The sequence below is a fragment of the Hypomesus nipponensis genome, chromosome 22 (genome assembly GCF_054491055.1).
Source record: "Hypomesus nipponensis isolate SF chromosome 22, ASM5449105v1, whole genome shotgun sequence".
Lineage (NCBI taxonomy): Eukaryota > Metazoa > Chordata > Actinopteri > Osmeriformes > Osmeridae > Hypomesus > Hypomesus nipponensis.
This window is the reverse complement of record NC_140382.1, coordinates 12977477-12995962: the sequence shown is the minus strand read 5'-3', so window position 1 is coordinate 12995962 and position 18486 is coordinate 12977477. Positions and strand designations below refer to the sequence as shown.

The following is an 18486-nucleotide window of genomic DNA, read 5'->3' as shown; positions in this document are numbered from 1 at the left end:
AGATGTGTACACAATACAAATACAAAATTAGCCGTTTTATGACTTTCAGCTGCAAAAGTGGCAAAATGCCCTGAAGGATTCAAATGTAAGTAATGATCACATTAACTTGAATAATGTAATTTGTAGAATGCAGACAGTACAACTTCATTTGTGACTCCTTTGGCTACAGATTATTCTTTTCTCCTCCTTACCCTTCATAAATGTCAAATTTAGTATTTTCTGCTGTCTACAGTGTGTATGTGTGTGCGTGTATGTGTGTGTGTGTGTGTGCATAGAGACAGTTCAAAAAGATAGCATGCTTGGATTGACAAGGGAATTGGCCCAGCAGAGACACTGACAGACACTTGCCCTGTGTCCCTGATACACACCCATGCGCGCACACACACACACACACACATATACACACACAGAGACTGCTTTTTGTCCAATTAGTATTCTGGAAGGAAATCCAGCTACGTTCCATGACTTTTTGCAAGTGTGTGTGTGCTAATGTCACATCAATGACCCCCAGCACACACACACAAAAAGCGCGCACACACCAAGACCTTCCCTCAGGTTATTGTATCTAGGACAAACACAATCAAACTCCAGACACCACTACTTCATCCTGGCAGGTGGTGTCACATCAATAATTGTCCCCTTGTCTCCTATACAAAGGAACCCATCACAGTGGTGTATTATGCTCCTGTCTTCGTTCCCTCCTTTCCATGTTAGAGGGAGTTTGCGTTCACGGGCCATGATTCCTCTTGAAAGGTGTGATGTAAAAATGTCAACAAAAGGCAGGGGGAAAAAACGGAAGGCCTTTAAAAATGGAGGTTAATGTGTTTTTCTGTCTAGATATGGTGCCTACTGCTTTTTCCTGACAGACTTGGCTTGTGAGGTCACACGCTAAGTCATGACACACCTGGCCTCCCCTACTTTATTATGGAAAATGGATAACGCTGGAATGAGAACTAGGTGGGAATGAATGTTTCCATCAGGAATTATTAGTGTGATGCGCCTTTGCACATTCTGCTACTTTTCCCTTCCAGTCATCTCTTATTCATGCTTTTCCTAAAGGCTGAGGCCCAATGAGTCGTGACCCCATTTGTGTCCTCTTTTTTCCTTCCTCTCATCCCTCCTTTCATCCTGCATCTCCCTTTTCTCTGCTCCTCCACTTCCTCTCATCATCCCCTCTCATCCTTCTCTTTTCTCACATCCTCCTTTCTCCTCTGTTCTCCCCTTGTCTCATCTCACTTTCACCTGCCCCTCTGTTTCCTTCCCTCCTTACCCTCTTGCCTACTTATCTTCCAAACATGTTTTTTTTCTTTCCACTTTTTTCCACCTTTTCTCTGCTTCTCTCTCTGTCTCTCTTTAAAGCTTTTCCTTGCTGTACGGACAGGGATGCCATTAAAAAAAAATATTTCGAAAAAAACTAGCACACTGGAATACACCTCCCTCGCTAGAACTTTTAGAAGATTATGAATTATTAACCTGGGCCATCTCCACCAGAACCTACATGACCCTCAAGAGAAAAGTGCTTTTTATTTCCAGTCATGGGTATAAAAAGGGGACTCGCTTTTTCCTCAGACGTATCAAACCATTTCCAAGCAGTACTTAATGGAGCGTTAGTGATCAGGATCTTCTGGGCCAGTACAGGAGATGAGGGCAAAACTATTTCCTTCTGTCCAAAGAGTAAGAATGACAGATTATTGAGAATAGATATACAGACCCACACACATGTAGAATGGAATATAATTTCCACTTGACTGTGGAAATCTGACATTCCATGACTTCTGGACAGGTAAGCATGGGTTGTCTTTGTGAAAACACATTGCGTCCCAGAGTGAAGGATAATCAGCTTACAACCACCACATGCATACACACAAAAACACAAACACACTCACGGATTTGTGTGTATCGGTTTACACTAATTAAAATGACTCATGGCAGAGTGTTTCAGGGTTACGTCTTCAGCGCTTAGCCACAGCTCTAAAGGTTTGTGAGTCATTTGAGTCAGTAGGAAAGTCCTTTAAAGTGAACCTGAGGGTAGTAAAAGCTCACGGTAGAGGCTTGTTGTTTGATTGTGATCTGCTATGAAGTAAATCGGAAGAAACCAGAGAGCCTAAGGCCAAAGGAATATTTAAAAACAACTTTCAGATTTCTAGTTGTAAATACAAATTTGAAAATGTGCTTGATGCTATCCTTGCTAGTTGTAATTCAATAAATCCAGTGTGTTAGGTAATATAAAGAAAGTAGTCGCTCCTTAATTTGGCCTAAGTGCCTGCCGAAGCTTGTGATGATATGCATGGTTGTTTTCACACACGCACACACACACACACACGCACACACACAAACTTCACTTGTCACATTAGTTTAAATGAAGAGCCAACTAAGATCTCTCTGGAAGCGTGGCATGAGAAGGCCAAGTAAGGACATTAATTCTGACTGCATTTTCCAATCTACATATTTGATCACTAGGCCAAACCTAGACCAGACCTGGGTGTAAATACAGTGTATGAACTGAGGCTACATAGCTAGTCTCTGTGATCAATTGATTTTGCCTGGTGTGATGAAACAAAAGGACAAGTGCAAAAGATGCTCACCTCACCCATCAGGCTAAATTTGGGAGCAGGAACGTCAGGAAAACTCAGAGGAACAAGCAAGAAAACACAATTTAAAATTCAAGAGATAAGAGCAAATGATGTCCTTGTGAAATGGCCTGTAGAGTGTATGTGTGTGTGTACTTATCAGCACTGATGCATTCAATCATTGCTCTGAGTCAGCTGAGGACAACTCTGACACCAGAGAGAGAGAGAGAGAGAGAGAGAGAGATAGAGAGAGATAGAAAGAGAGAGAGAGAGAGAAGGGGTAAGAGTAGAGGATATTCTAAAGAAAACTGAGAACAAACGTTGTAAGGAGAGCTACAGTTACTCAGCACTTTCCCTCTTGTCAGTCTCCGGTTTCGCATTAAGAATGTGCACTCCCGTTTGATAACCGCAACTTTCAATCAGCACAGAGCACGACATTACAGTATTTACAGCCCGATACGTGCCTACCCCTGAGTCTCGTCACGGCCCCGTAAGCTATAGGCCTACCTGATAAACGCATCGGTCATCCCCAGGGGCGAGCAGTAAACACATTAATTGGTAACATCGGTAAATACCGATTCTGTCGATATCTGTCTAATGCATACACTTGCTCATACTTCTTTTCTGCTGAGTCGTCACAATGTTGCACTTTTGCTGAGATAAATGAATTCGCACCAGTTAAATCTTGTGGGTATCGCGTAGCTACAAGGTATGTGGACCGTTGTAGATCAAGTGGATCGGTATCATAATGTGAGGGGCTGTATAGCAGTCAACTGTAATTTGAAACGAGACACACAAGGTAAAGACACACAAACACACATACACCAGAAACAGGATGGAACTTCGAAGATACACTCTCGAGCTTAGGGGCGCAGAAATGCATACGAGTGCGCACATACACAACTAAAAGTGTCCATTGATTTGAAATGAGAGTGGCTTAACACTCGCAGCTCATTCACTCTGATAGAAACACAGAGGCCTAATGTGGTGGAGTTCTTGAGTACGTGTTCCGGTGTGAAGGCCTATTTAGATTGCCAGCCGGACTACTGGTTTTACTCAAGCATGGAGGGATCGCAAAACACTCACTACACGCTTGGGCTAGGCACTGATGTTCAAGTGCACACACAAACACACTGAACAAGGACACAAATAAATTGTATTGCTTCTTTATTTGAAGTATATTAAAGAGGATGTCTCTTCAGACAGCACAGTCAGCATGTCCTGGTGATAAATGACAGTTTGTCCTCCCGTCATTAATAGTAATGGTTAACAGTAATCGTTTAAGGCAGATACAAAGTGTTTGAATGTCCAAAGCAAAAAGTGAAACCTAGAGGAATCGGTTCTATTGTGGAATAACGGTGGATCTACAACTTACAGGTTGATTTCAGTTTCCATTCACACGCTACAAAGTAAACTATGAGCAAGTACAGACTTACATACTCGTGTACGTGTGGTATGTTTTGCAGGGGAAGCTTAGTGATCTTTCAAAGTCTTAAAAAAATCTGCCATTCTAAGAACCCCCCCAACCCCCCCTCATTCCGCCCTCGCCCCAAAGGTAATATTGTAATACAAATATAATAGTCATTTTTCACACATGGCGCTTTACTTTGACCTCTGAGTCTTAGGCAATCCCTGCCTATCAGCCTTTGAAGTGATATGGCATTGAGGAATGAGGGGGAGGGGTGGCAAGGGAAAGACAGAGACCAGGGTTAAGAAAGAGAAAGCACATTCTTCAAAAATAAGACAATGCATTAGTGACTACACAGCATGAGTGGGAAACAGTTCGGAGTGTGACGAGAGTGAAAACGCACTTGGGCTGAGAGTTCTGGAGAGATATGACAAGAGAGAGAGGGGGAGGTTAAGAGAGAGAGAGAGGGAGGCTGAGAGTGGGGGGTGGTTGAGATGGGAGAGAGAGATACACTGGAGATATAACCTGTTAATACTTAATGAGGACAGGAGAGGAGGAGAAAAAAAACAAACTTCCTAGGTGGGGCTCAGCGAGTTAAGAGAGAGAGACAGAAACAGCAACAGAGGCAGCGTGAAAGAGAAAGACATTAAAAAAGGTTCTGACGTGATACCCACAGTGGTATGGTGCAGTTATGTCTTTACATCATCATCGTTATGCTTAGCTAATGTTTTTATGAAGTCTGTTGAGGAGGCTGATAACAGGAGGGGGCACCTGAAACCTCCTATAGCCTTGGCACCCAGGGGGTCTCCACAGTTCCTGTGACAGCTGTAAGTTAACTTGCTACAGGGTCTCCCTGGCTAGGTCCCAGGGGCTGTCAGAAATCTCCTAATCTGACAAAGAGAGAAGAATACAAATTTCAGAACTAAAGAAAGAATGATTGTAAAAGAAAGTATGCAATAGATAAATAAGTCAATGAGACGAGTTCTGTGTCTACAGGCGACCAAGCTAAGATGGTGTTTCATTTGCAACATATAAAACAGCAACCTTTGTTCCTGAGGTACAGTGAACACGTTACTCACTCATTGTCGTCGGCCGTGGGTATGTTGTAGCTCTGGAAGAGCGGCTGCATGAAGAGACCTAGCGTGCCTGTCACACACACCACGATGAAGATCCAGAGGAAGAGGCGGTCAATCACCATGGCCACATACTTCCAGTCCTTGATGATCTGAGTAGGGAGAAGTAAGATGGAGAAAGAGAGGGAAAGGGGGAGGTGGGGGGTTTAGCTGGTAAGCTTGTGTGTGTGTGCAAAAATGTTTTACACAACCACATTAACTTTGAGTCATCTTAAAAATAGCAGGAGGGCCAAGAGATGGAAAGAGAGATGAAAGGAAGGGTGAATTGATAGGGATATGGAATGACAGAGGTGAAATCAAGTGGAAAATACTAAGAAAATAATAGATCATGCCAGAAGTACCCCCCCTCCTCACCCCTTCGTCGTCGTCCTCCGTCCTCATGTGCTCGGCGATGTACCTCACGCCATCCACTGCCTCCTCCATGTCGGCGTCCCATTGGACGGCCACGCGGCGGCGGAACTCCGGCGGCCCTCCGTCCGACACGTCCCCGATCTTCCAGCCAAACTTCTTGGCCGAGTCCTCGTTCACGTAGAAGGAGTCCGCGTTGGTCTTGATCCCACCCAGCTTGATGTCGGAGTGCGTCTTCTTTTCCCCGCCTCTGGGGGCGCTGTTGTTCCCCGCCGAGCCCGTGGCGGCCCCGGTACCGGCGCCGGTGGTGCTGCCGTACTTCCTGCGGAGTCTCTCGCGGACGTTGGAGCTACCGGGGCGGCGCATGAACAGGAAGGCAGGGAGGCGGACCAGGAAGAGGCGTTTGACCCAGTCGGGCATGCGGTGGGTGGAGGGCGAGCGGTGGTGCACGTTTAGGACACACACGCTAGTCACGATGGAGAAGGTGACCAAGACCATGGTGAACATCAGATACTTGCCTGTTGGAAGACAGTCTGGTCAATACATACACTGTCTCCCCCCATCTGAAACATACGCTCCAGCATCCGACACACTCCCCATATCCCCAGCATATCCCCAAAATACAACATACAGTTTTGACAGGGCAGGTTAGCACACGCAATGTGCAATCACTTCATAGAACAACTAGGAAGTTCTAACCATGCTCTTATCACGCCCCCACAACCCACCTATGAGGGGCACTGCCAGGGAGGTGGGCGGGACTATCTTGGAGATCAGCAACAGGAACACAGTGAGGGCCAGCAGGACGGATATGCACAGGGTCATCTTCTCCCCGCAGTCGGAGGGCAGGTAGAACACCAGGATGGCCAGGGAGGTGATGAGGACGCAGGGGATGATCAGGTTGATGGTGTAGAACAGTGGTTTCCTCTTGATGACAAAGTCGTAGGTGATGTCCAGGTAGGTGATGTCATCGGGGTCCTCGTTCTTGCGGGCGGGCAGCGACACAATGTCCCACTCGCCGCTGGGCGTAAAGTCGTCGCGGCTGGCAAAGTCGCTGATCAGGATGAGGTCGAGCTCCGTGTGGTCGTAGGTCCACGAGCGGAACTTGAGCGTGCAGTTCTGCTGGTCGAAGGGGAAGTTCTTGACCTCGATGGCGCACGCGGACTTGTAGATGGCGGGTGGGAGCCAGAAGATGTCGCCCGTGTTGGAGACCACGGTGTTGCAGTAGAAGGACACCTCATAGACGCCGTCGGCGCTGGAGCGAGGGAGGGATGTTAGGTCAACACGTCACCGACACACATCTACATACTGTATGCATACGCAGAGTTGTACATTTCACTTGTGTTTCCAGTAACTTCACTTCAGTTCAATTTTGTTTGTTCATTTGTCCTTTGCGCCAGAGGCTGTTGGATGCTTTTTACATCTGAACTGTGAAATAATGTAGGATTTATATGGATTACGTAAATCATAAATAAAATAATTATAATATACGTCTATATAACGGCAACCCATTATCATCACTAAATCAGCGTTCGTTGCTTGTTTAGAGTGGGGGGACATTTTGTATTCTACGTGGGGGACTGAATGACAGAAGCCTTTCAAATGCTACACCACGCCAACCATCCCTAGCCCCTCAATCCTAATCAGTCCCCACTCTCTGTGATGTCAGCCCACTTTGAGGGGAGGAGGTGGAGGGGTGAGGTAGGTCCATAGTAAGGAAATAATGATAATTATATGTCAAACTCTAAATTCAAATTTACAGTGTGATACTGAAGGCTGATTTTCTACTGTAATTAACCCTCCATTAATCCTCCCACCCCACCCCCTTCCTCATTAAGTGCCAGGTCTCTCTGTACTCTGATGAAAATAAATATATATTTGTATATATATATATATATATATATTGTATTTATGCAGACATTTTTCAATTAAAAATCACTGTAGAAAACATAAAAGCTTATTTTAGCTGCGGATTTTCCCCTTCAACGTTCCGGATGGGGAATGTCGGAACGCATGTAATCCTGTTACATCTACCGATTTATCACACTCACACAAACACTCAATATATATAGTACATGGGAGAGGGATATCCAGTAGCTGTAAAATGTCATTCATTCACTGACCTCATTGTGTAAAATAATATGCTTCATTGCTTTATTGAGTTTTGGACTGGATCACATTTGATTCCCAAACACATTTAATACCATTTAAAATAGGTCACCTTTTTGACTTTTCTGTGTTTTTTAATCTAATGACTTCTAATGGCTGTTTTCATAACATGCATACACATACATATTGGCAGCTGGCTTACTTGTTATAGAGGACAATGTCAGGAAGCCAGATGTGCTTGGATGGGATTCGTAGTTTTTTTATGCCTTCGTACTTCTCCGGATCCCATCTCAGTCTGTAGTCATTCCACTCCTGGGAGGTCAAAGAAGGTTAAACTACACAGAATATTAGTCGAGGACCACACACTCAAAAGTGAATGTTGTAAGACTTTGGAAATCCTAGCAGGCCTTGATTTTGATCCCATTTTGAAGATGTAGCGGTTATTTCCCCTTTTGGGATTAAGGGGGAAACAGCAACGTTCTAACAGGTGTTTTATAGAACACTCACCTGGAAGAGCCAGAGGTTGGTCGTCATTATCTGCTCTCTCTCATTCTGAAAACCAAGCACATGCACACTACATATCATGGACCTGTTTAAATACTCTGCACTGCATGTCAGCGTTGGAACAGTTTCTAGGTGTGTGTACTTGCTCGTATAAGTGCGTGCGTGTGTGTGTGTGTGTGGGGGTACCCACCACACTGATGAGCTGGGACAGAGACACCTGGAGGGAGATGGTGACCTGCTGGCTCTTATTGACCGCTGGTCTGATCAGCTTGTTGTAACGCTCTGGTCCCAGGAGGTAGTTCACCAGACGCTCCTCCGCGTTCTCTGCCCCTGTACCTGGAGGTCACACACACACACACAGCGGTAAAGTGGATCCTCTTCCCAGCGTTCTATAATCCTGTACCTGACATGACACACACACACACACACATTCCACATGCCCCAGTATTTTCATAGTTCCTTTATCTTTAATGAACACATTCTAAAGCAATGGGTACCAGCTGCCAGTAAATGCTGGCATACAGACAAATAAATAAATGCCTTATTAGATGACAGAGTCTGCTGGCGTGTTGGCAAGGAATGAGCTCCTGAGGACTCAGACACTGTAACAGCTCTACATCCTCCAGACACAACGCTGCAACACTACAGAGGGAAATGTCAACACATGCACACAGTAAAACAGAGAGAGGGAGGCTGTGTGTGTACATGCATTAGAGTGTGTGTGTGTGTGTGTGTAAAGAGAGGAAAAAGACATTCAATGGAAGGGAGAGAAGAGAGACAAAAGGGTGGGAGGGAGAGAGAGACAGATTCCAGTTTGAGTTTCTGTCAGTGTTTCTGCTCCCTTGTCACCATGAATGGCACATTCTATAGGCTACCCTAGCAGATTTCCAGCTCCCTGTTCCATAACAGAGCCAACACATACCCAAACATACAGTACACTTTTAACTTCACCATCAGAAGTCCAGCTGTAAGTGAATTGAAAGTACCCATACCTCCATTTTAGTACAGTAACATTTAAAGAAGAATATTTTAATGGTTACACAGAGCCCTTATGAACAACAGAGGGTTGGATGATGTTTGTAGCAGGGCACCCGGTTTGTCCTTTTCCTGTATGTATCCAAGGTAAACCTTCTCTCCAGACAAATTCCAGTTTTAGGGAATTAATCCACAAGGATTATCTCCCATTTGGGCTACACACACAGGATAGAGATTGTGTTGGGGGTAGAAAACAAACCTTGTCATACCTTGTCAGCTTTTATCTGTGCTCTAACAGAAGACAAAACACATTCCATAGAACTTCATCAGCACTTTAAATCAAATGAAACTGTATTAGATGGACCATAATGTTGGAGTGTAGCAGTGTGCTAAGTGACCTATAGACTTGTACTGTTACAATTCAGAATAAATCCGTCCTTGTCCATGGAGGTGGCAGTAAGGGGAAGGTTGAAGTGAAGGTTGATGCGTGGTGAAGTACCTCACAGTGTTCTGCTGTTTCATGAAAGCTTGCCTCAGGGCAGCGTAAAACTAACTGCATGTGTGATAACGGCAGCTATCGTCATCTCCAAGTGTGTACGTGTGTGTACGTGCAATGAAAAGGTGCTCTTTGCATGTGTCCTGGTGGAGAGAGGAGGGGGGGGGGAGAGATTGTGTGCTGCTGTGTGTTTCAGTATTTTAGCGAGTGTGTATGTGAAGGGTAACCAGAAATGAAAAGAAAGTACATGAGGAATACAGTAAAATGTTATGGAAGTGAATTTTAGAGTGCTAGCACACACATGGAAAACATCCTTTGGGGGAAACACACAGACACAAAAACAAATACACACAAACAGGCAGAGGGATGACGTTCCCATGAAGCATTTTATCATTTAAATAATTCAGGTGTACATTCCCTAGGAATGCTATGTCTTCCTAGCAAAAGCCAGGAGGCAGCTACAAGGCTGTCTGTCAGACAATCACACTTCATAGAGAACTAAAAGTTTCTAAATGAATCCACCCAGGGCGACATTCCATGACTATAATCAATGACAGCCATGTTCCCCTTGAAATCCAAGTGGAAAACAAATGTCATCAAAGATAAACAAAAGTTATCAACACCACGCAAGAGTCTGATAGTACATGCAAGTGTGTGTATGTGTGTGTGTGTGTGTGGGGGGGGGGGGGGTGGCAGAGTTCAAACTTTGGAAATATCGCTTCCTCAGCAGTTGTGTTATTTGAGGGGGGGTTGGGGTGAAAACACCCTGATGTAAATTATTAAAAAGGAAGCCATCTGCAATGGCTTCTTTTAGAGTCGTGAGCCCCAAAACACACACACACACAAACACACTGTCTCATGAGATCTCAGCTGTGGGAAGAAGTTGCAGCATGGCTGCCTTCCTTTCTGAAAGAGTGAACAAAGTCGACACACACAGCCACACTGTCCGAGGTAGTTCTTCTACTTGTGTGCCTTCATGTGCTGTCGGTGTCTGTGCATGGGTGTGTGTCAGTGCGTCCACTGGCGGTGCATGTGTGTGTATATGCTTGTGCGCATGGGTTGGTGTCCTCACTGTCTGTACATGCGTGCTTTTCTGTGTGTGTGTGTTTGTGTGTGTTCCCTGAGGCACAGTCAATGACAGCACCAGATTGTCCCGGCTGTCTCTCAGCACACTCCTGCCCTCTTCCCACCGGGCATTAGACCCCTCAGATCACATAAAAACACTGGCGCTTTTATGCAAGGCAACAGAACAGACTGACAGAGAGGTCCACTGTGTTCCTCATACAGACTCTTAGGGAAGCCATCTGTTGGGCCTCTATGGAGTTTGCTTGTGTAACCTTTTTGTCCGTTTCATTAGCCTAGTCTGTCGAGGCAGTTTGTGTTGCCTGTGTGTGCCTTCTGTAGACCCCGTTGTGTGCGTGCAGTGCGAGCATGGCGTGGATGTTGTAGGCATCTAGACTTTTCAAGTGGATAGGGACTTTGTTTGGGTGTTTGCAAAGTGTGATGGGTAACGGGGACTTTCAGGACCATGGACGGCGCCGCTGACGCCACCAGAACAGCTTCAAGTTTGAAGATGCGGTCTAAAATAAGAGCGGAGCCATTGGGGGCGAGACAACACACTTACATAAGCTGTTACACAAAATATCCTGTATTTTTTTATTTATTTAACGCTAAAAATATCCCACGCCTCAAATTTTACCTCACCTGAGAATTGCTTGCATTCGTAAAACTTCCAACTCTCGCGTATTGCGTGAATCAAACCAGATAGCAGGCTTCGCCCAGGCTGTTTGAAATATGATTAGGCTACGCAGAGATACTCATACACACATGCACTGACATTTAGTGTAGCCTACTCACTTGCGAGAGAGAGTACCAGGAGAAATAGGGACACGGTCACCCTCGCAGCCATATCTCCTCGCGTGGTTCACAGAGTTCTGTCCTCGAACCGACGCTCAGAACTTCGGTAGAGGTTCAGATTATCTCCGGGAAAGGTTACGGAAAGTTGGCACTGATCTGGACCAAGTGCAGTCTAGGCGTCCATCCACCATCGAGGTTGACAGTGTTAGCGGCTCCGTGGCGGTTGTTATGAATCCCCGACCCCTTTGGCATCGGCGTCCCGCAGTTTTCTCACAAACACGTGCGCAAAGTCCTCATCTGTCCGGTACCGCTATTCAAAAGGTCTACAGATTGAACGTTTGCAACTCTTTGTTTGGTTCACACTTCGTTAAAAGGTCTGTGATGAGTATTCTGGGTGCTACGGTGTTCTCTCCGGCGCAGTGTCCGTAGACTTGCAGTTTCAGCCGAGAGCCACAAATTAGCCGCGTTGACATTTGAGCAAAACTCGATCCCAAGCCAATAGCCTACTCATGTCCATGAACTCGATCATGTAGTTCTTGCTGTTGTCAACACTTAAACTCTCATCAGCAAGAATCTAAAAACGGAAAAAGTCTGTGTTGCAGATTGGCCTTTGTTTTATGTGACGCACCTGTAACTTAGTAAGGATAAAACAATTTGCAACAAAGCAATCCATTAGGCTACAGAACCTTTTTTTCGTGAAGTTTTCGTAGCATCGCATCCCAGTCAATGTTGGAAAAGAGACACACACACAGCTGTAGGTACGCAACCAAGGTATTTTCAACAAAGGTAGGTCAGTTTTCGACTTATTTCCATTCCAAACTCGCTCCGGTTACTGTCCTCGAGGTCCGAGATGGTATGAGCTTCGTACGGAGGTGGAACAGACCACGTGATGGTACTGGTAGGGCTGCTAAGCTCTGCGCTCACAGTTGAACGCGACTGCTGCCGCGCTGTCATAGCCTACACTTTTACCACCAAACTGAACAGACAACCTAGCATTGCCTCATTTGGAATCTTCACATTGATAAAACTACAAATCTCTCAAAACTTTAACTCCCCTTCGCAGCCTTCTCACACTTGCTAACGCCTATCCCGAGTCAAAAGCACAATAGGCCTACCCTACTATATTTAGTTATCATAGACAATGGTTTAAACCAAATTATTTCATATAGTTATGCTGATGATGACTTGATAAGACCGGTAGCCAACAGTAGCCTAAATAAACAATAAATGAGTGTGTCTTGAGCTGGGCTGGAAGAGGGAGTGGGAAGTACGCACTCCTATAACTTTTCCTCTGGTGACTGCATTCGCGTCACGCAAAATATCCACTGATGGTGATCTAATTGCATGAGTTTTTTTTTTTTCTGCCTCTCTTTCTTTCTTTTTGTGTGACGCACTCTCTCACACACGCGCGTACGCATGCCCGCCAAACGCAATTGTTGACATCACTGTGTGATTATGCGAAACAACCAGGAACCCCCTTAGATTGTGTTTGCGCGTGCGCACGCGTTGAGGGTATTTCGCTCTGTTGGGTGGTGGTTTTGATAAGATATGAGCTGTCAGTTGGTAAGAGCAGAATTGTGTAGGAGGCCCCTGAGACACAAAAAGTGCACGCGACAGAGGGAAACATTGAATTTGAGAAAAGGAAATAGAGAAGGTTGCAAACGGCTCCTTCTCAACATCCTGCTTGTCGTCCTTGAATAAGACATGCGTAAATTTGGCTGCAAACCACGTGTAAAATATTGGATTTTTTCGGCTGACGTGTGCCTTTTCCAAGAGAGTTTATGGAAGAATAATGTTTACAAGTTCTATCCTCCGCTATGATTTTAGTAAACAAGTAGAAATGCAAGCACATGCCACAAGACAATAATTAAATAATAAACAATAATAATCAGATATGGCTTATTTATATGATAACATTGAAATATGTAATTCCAAAAGACATAGGCCTTTGCCAAAAAAGAAATGATCAAGCCATAAACCGCTGAGATAACTCTCAGGCTTTACAGTCGTCATTAGCGATGGGCTAAGCGGGTGAATAAATCGCTCACACGACGGTCGTATAACCGGCACTCTCAGCTCTTACACGGCCCAGTAGATATTTCAATCTACTGAAATGGAAGTATGGGTGTAGTCACCTCCCTCCGGTGTGTGTCAGTCACGGAATGAGTGACAAACACTCACACGCCCGCGCTGCACGACCCAGTAAATAAGAGCGACAGGAAGCTATGAATGTCCTCTGCACACAGTATTTATGTGTGCAGCCAGGACGTCTGGTGACAGGTGGGTCACATAATATGTATCCTCCTCGTGCAGCCTGTGTGAGGGAAGTTCTACCTATCTGTCTGTCTCTTCTTACTGAGCAGAAATCCTTAACGGGACAGGTCCTCACGACCACGATGGGCGCTCACACACAGAGACACTGTGGATAACAACGTAGTAAAAAGAAACAAAGAGAAAATACACAAACAGAAATAATGGGTGATTGAGAGAAAAAGAGCATTTGTGTCTTATAAGAATGAGTTATTTCTTGTCATACATACTGTTTTCAAATACTGTACCTTCCAGCTTTTAACTTGCTTTTTAAAGTACCTGAATATTCCATTACAGAACTGTACACCAGTTCTAAGTATACTGCTCCACTTAAAAAGCATTAGAGTGGATCTGGGTAGCACAGCACCACTATTAAAATCTCATGCCTATTGATGTTACCAATACTAAGGTAGACTAAGGAGTGCCGTCATGAACAAAAAACAAGATCAGCAAATGGGGTCATTGATCAATCAACGACCATTCTGGATCAATGACCTCTTTGCTCATTGACTGTGAGTGGATACTTTAATGTGTTTGTTCTGAGTGCCTTCTAAGTTTGTAATGCTAGTCTGCATTCTATAGCTCTTCAAAAGGACATAGCATTGTAATGGTTTGTAGGCTATCCATAGAGAATAAAGCAAAAGACTACAACCATGGCGGCGATAATGGGGGTGGTTGATGAGGATAGACATGAGGGATAAAGATGGGGGGGGGGGGGGGAGTCATGGTTTGCAGTGTTATTTCACTCTGGTTGGTTCTAGTTGGACGCAGGTGTGTGTTGTTTTGTGTGACACAGAAGACATATAGACTGGCGGGAAACCAGACAGGGAACACACATGGACACATAGGCTACACACACACACACACACACACACACAGAGCTCAGGTGGAACATGTGACAGGCACCCAAACCTGGAGTCTGTTCTGCACCTGCTCTCCTTTGTGTGTCCTCCACTCTTTAGTCAGCGTGTTAACGTTTATGTGTGTGCTCTTGCGTGAGTCTCTTGTATCGTGTGCGCTCATCTCGCAAGCAAGGTTACTCATCCCTCTTTCTTTCTCAAATGTCCATGTGTGTTCCCAGTTGGAGCAAATCCTGTCTGACATTCCTAGACCTGTCAGTATTAACGGTTGAAAGCCCAAGGTCGATGTGAGGTCCTTTCCTGTCTCACTGTTCCCAGACACCATCAGACAGACTGGCTCACACTACTCCATCTCTGTTATCCCTCTCTCTCATCTCTCTCTGTTTCTCTCCTTTCCCCATCTCAACCCTTCCCAGCCCTGCTTTATCTTCGTCAGAGTGATCCCCTCATATTAAAGGTTACATGAGGAGATGGCTCTGTGTGTCTCTGTGTCTGTCTGCGTGTGTGTGTGTGTGTGTGTGTGGTGGAGTGGTAAGAATAGAGACTTGAGAATAGAGCTGGAGATGGGCCATTTCAAACAACTGCCAAAGGCAGAAAAAAAGAAAGAATTAGAGAGAGTGAGATACATCATCAAATTGAATATTCTGGATGAGAAAGGAAGGCTAACCTCTCCATCTGTGACCTTTTGGTGCAAGTATGGAACACTGGAGCTCTGTTTGGAACACCATGCAAGGTGACGGAACACTGCGGAACATTCCTGTCGGAGCCAGGTGCAAGGCCAATCACGTAACTCCTCCAGCCGACCGGAAGACTGGAGTACAAAGGGTGATCAGGGTTTCCTCAGGACAGAGAGAGACAGAGAGACAGAGAGACAGAGAGACAGAGAGAGAGAGAGAGAGAGAGAGAGAGAATATGGGACAATTGTACCACTCGTCAGTATTGCTTCCTCCACATTCTGCCCACACTGGGGTGCAAACTTGGGTCATCTCAGTACGACCGCAACAACAGCCTATAAACACTGTGTGTTAACCAGCTATGACACTAATAGAGATGGCAATCTTGGGAAGTATTCATGGGGGGGTCTTCATACTGACTTTTGACCAAATTCATGTGTCTATAAAACAAATGAATTGAGAAAGACAAAAAGTGGAAGATAGAATGAAACAGAAGTGAGTGCGCAAAAAAAAGAGGGAGAATGTGTGTGTGTGTCTGCGGGCGTGCAACGATTTCATCATCCACTGAAGCGCTGTACAGAAAGAAAATTCTTTCTTCACGATTAAAATCGTCCACCATCTGTGTGCAAATATGTGTGTGCTACTACCAGTCCCAACCACGGCCGTCCTGCCCAGTGATGTACCCATGGAGCTCAGCGTCAGTGAGTCTGAGACAGGAGAATCCACTCATTAGCAACCAGCAGCTTGTTAGGCTAACAAGATGGTGTAAAAGGGCCTCTGTTCTGCTGACAGCCCATCTGCTGGCACAAACACTGGATCTGGTCTGAATCAAACCCACAGGATTCCTCCTCAGGTCAGGACAGAGACGGAGAGTGGGTGTGGTGGAGGGAGCGTGGCAACGGAGAGAAGGAGGAAGAAAGAGAGAGGGCGGTGCCACACTTACCGTCATATGCTACTTGAGTGCGTATGTATATGTGTGTAAAACCAATCTCAGTACGCTGTATCTGCGTTGAAATGCTGTGATATATACACACACACACACACACTTCAGACATCTACACAATATGACATGACATGCTCTTCAGCTTCCATTCAGCTGCTTGTACAGTCAGATGGTAGAAGTCCACTCATGAGTGGTTGCAGGCTAGCACATGACTACTTCAATTCAGGCTACTGTACCAAAGAAGACATTGACTTCTACCAGATGTGACACGTGGCCTTCTGTACATTTATCTTACGTAGCTTAGCTGGCCAGAGATCAGTGGATAGCACTGTTTGGAGCTATCGAGCTAATGAGCTGGTCTGGTTTGGGTGTGTGCGCCTTGTGTGGGGTGCTCTGATCTTAATTGGACAAGCTGAGATAAAGAAGGTTGATAATGATACTAGACATTGACAGTGTTGCAGAACATGGCATGCTATCTGTTTTCACATCTTTCAGCAGACTCATTTAGCTAGTAAAAAAGGAAACTTTTCTTATTTTACAAAAAAGCTCCTGGTTTTTACACACCTCATTTTAATCTGTCAGGCAGGCGTTCAGCTGTGGCTCTGATGATAAAAATGATGCAATATTTTATCCATTTGCAGCTGCTCCCCAGCAAAACCAAGTAGATTATATGACCTTGACCTAATGGTATCACCACACAACAGTTATCAGGTGGTCATGGGTTGCATTCATCTTGGAGCAGCCCTCTCTTAAGCCTCCAGGCAACCTCAATCAATTTCAGATTCCATCAATCCTTGTGTTTATTTTGTTTATCCATCTAATTTAACAATCCCTAACAACAGTGAACAAGCCTCTTTGTTAAGGTCAACAACAGTTTAGTTTCAGATTTGTAGTGAAGGAAAAAGATAAAAGAAAACAAAATAAATGACAAGAGCAAAAGTAAACGTGAGAAAATAGAAAAGAAGTGGAACACATTAGATTCCGTTGATGCTAACATTTTAGTTTTATTAGCTGTGATGTCACCAGGGGTATAAGACATTGCCCAATCAGAACCAGACAGCTCACATATCCTGTCTCAGAGGATGAGCCTGAGTTTAGATTCAATCATGCTTTCTGTTACTTGTCTAAATTTTGTAGTTTGTGACCTGGCCGAGTCACACACTACCATGAATCTAGGTCAGAGAAAGATAGAGAGAGGGGGGAGAAAGGAGAGAGAGAGATGGCCCTTGGTGTGTGAATCATGTTAAATGTTTAATTTAGTCCAGAGAGAGTTTACAATGCTACAGTGAGTTTCAACCACACTGCAGCTCAATGTTTGCAGTCGCAACAAGATGGACGCCCCTAAACTCTTGTATTGTTTTGCAACAGGAGAAAGAGTGCTCACCACATACACCGAACAATTGTCTCTGTTGACCTAACTAGCTCTCTTCTCATACTTCCTTTCCCCTCTCTCTTTCTCCAGGAGTAGAGGAAACAAGTGTGTGCATCTGGAGTTATGATTTTCTTTTGTTTTCTCGTGTTAATTAATTCTCTCAAATGAGATATTACATGAGGTTAAAACGTGTCAGCTGGGTGTGTACAAACTCGCCTAGGGACTTGGGTCAGTGTTGTAACAACACTGAAGGGATTCTCGAGGGTTGTGTAGCGTAACTTTGTGTAACAGATTGAAGGGATACACCTGCCATGCTGAGAAACTATCTTTGTCGCCGTAGTTATTCCCCATCTTCTCTCTCTGTAGCAAGTTATAATGCTAGGATAACCCCACACGAAGGCATCAAGGTCAATGGGGGTGACTGGTCAGGGTGTGCGTGGCTTCAGGCGAAACTGAACTAAGCTTCAGCGACACATGCATGTGTTATGAGGATCAGAGGTTGTGTGATGTTGCTCCATTGACCTAAGGCAGGGGGTGTGTTTGTGAGAGAAAGAGCTTATGTAAATTCACGTGTGAGTAAACATATGACTTGGATACTTCATGTATGGGCTATTTAATTATAATTACATTATTTGGTAATGTATTTTTTCATACTAAAGAAATTTCAATTTGGGTCCCACACCGCTCCCGAGTGGTTCGATTTGAGCATTGCATGTACAGGAGAAATAATGCCATAGCACCATTAGGTCAGCGTTTTAACACTGACATCTAGTGGCTTATTGTGAGAACTGCACTTGTAATTCTCATGAAACCACTAGAAGCAAAACCCAATGGTGGAATTATAGAGACCCATATAAAGACTGTTTCCATAGCACTTTCACACACAGCTAAAGCCTTTGAAAGAAGGGGCACTTAAAACAGTGTACC

The 18486-nt window shown here is 44.8% G+C and overlaps 1 protein-coding gene across 1 annotated transcript; it reads right to left on the bottom strand.

Moving 5' to 3' along the window:
- Positions 1 to 3720: 3720 nt before the first annotated feature.
- LOC146236702 (neuronal acetylcholine receptor subunit beta-2-like) lies at positions 3721 to 12256 on the bottom strand. Its single transcript, XM_084686792.1, has 8 exons — positions 11401 to 12256; positions 8263 to 8408; positions 8076 to 8120; positions 7771 to 7880; positions 6188 to 6714; positions 5466 to 5977; positions 5058 to 5203; positions 3721 to 4868 (listed from the first exon to the last, which is right to left on the bottom strand). The coding sequence occupies exons 1-8, from the start codon at positions 11450 to 11452 to the stop codon at positions 4853 to 4855; spliced, it is 1554 nt and encodes a 517-aa protein (XP_084542918.1). The 5' UTR covers positions 11453 to 12256; the 3' UTR covers positions 3721 to 4852.
- Between the last annotated feature and the right edge of the window lie 6230 nt (positions 12257 to 18486).

Excerpts from the sequence above, each read along its gene's own strand:
- LOC146236702 (XM_084686792.1), bottom strand. The coding sequence starts at position 11,452 with ATGGCTGCGAGGGTGACCGTGTCCCTATTTCTCCTGGTACTCTCTCTC. Across the intron at positions 7,881-8,075 it reads CCAACCTCTGGCTCTTCCAG|GAGTGGAATGACTACAGACT; the intron begins GTGAGTGTTCTA and ends TTGACCTCCCAG. Across the intron at positions 5,978-6,187 it reads CCTGGCAGTGCCCCTCATAG|GCAAGTATCTGATGTTCACC; the intron begins GTGGGTTGTGGG and ends GTCTTCCAACAG.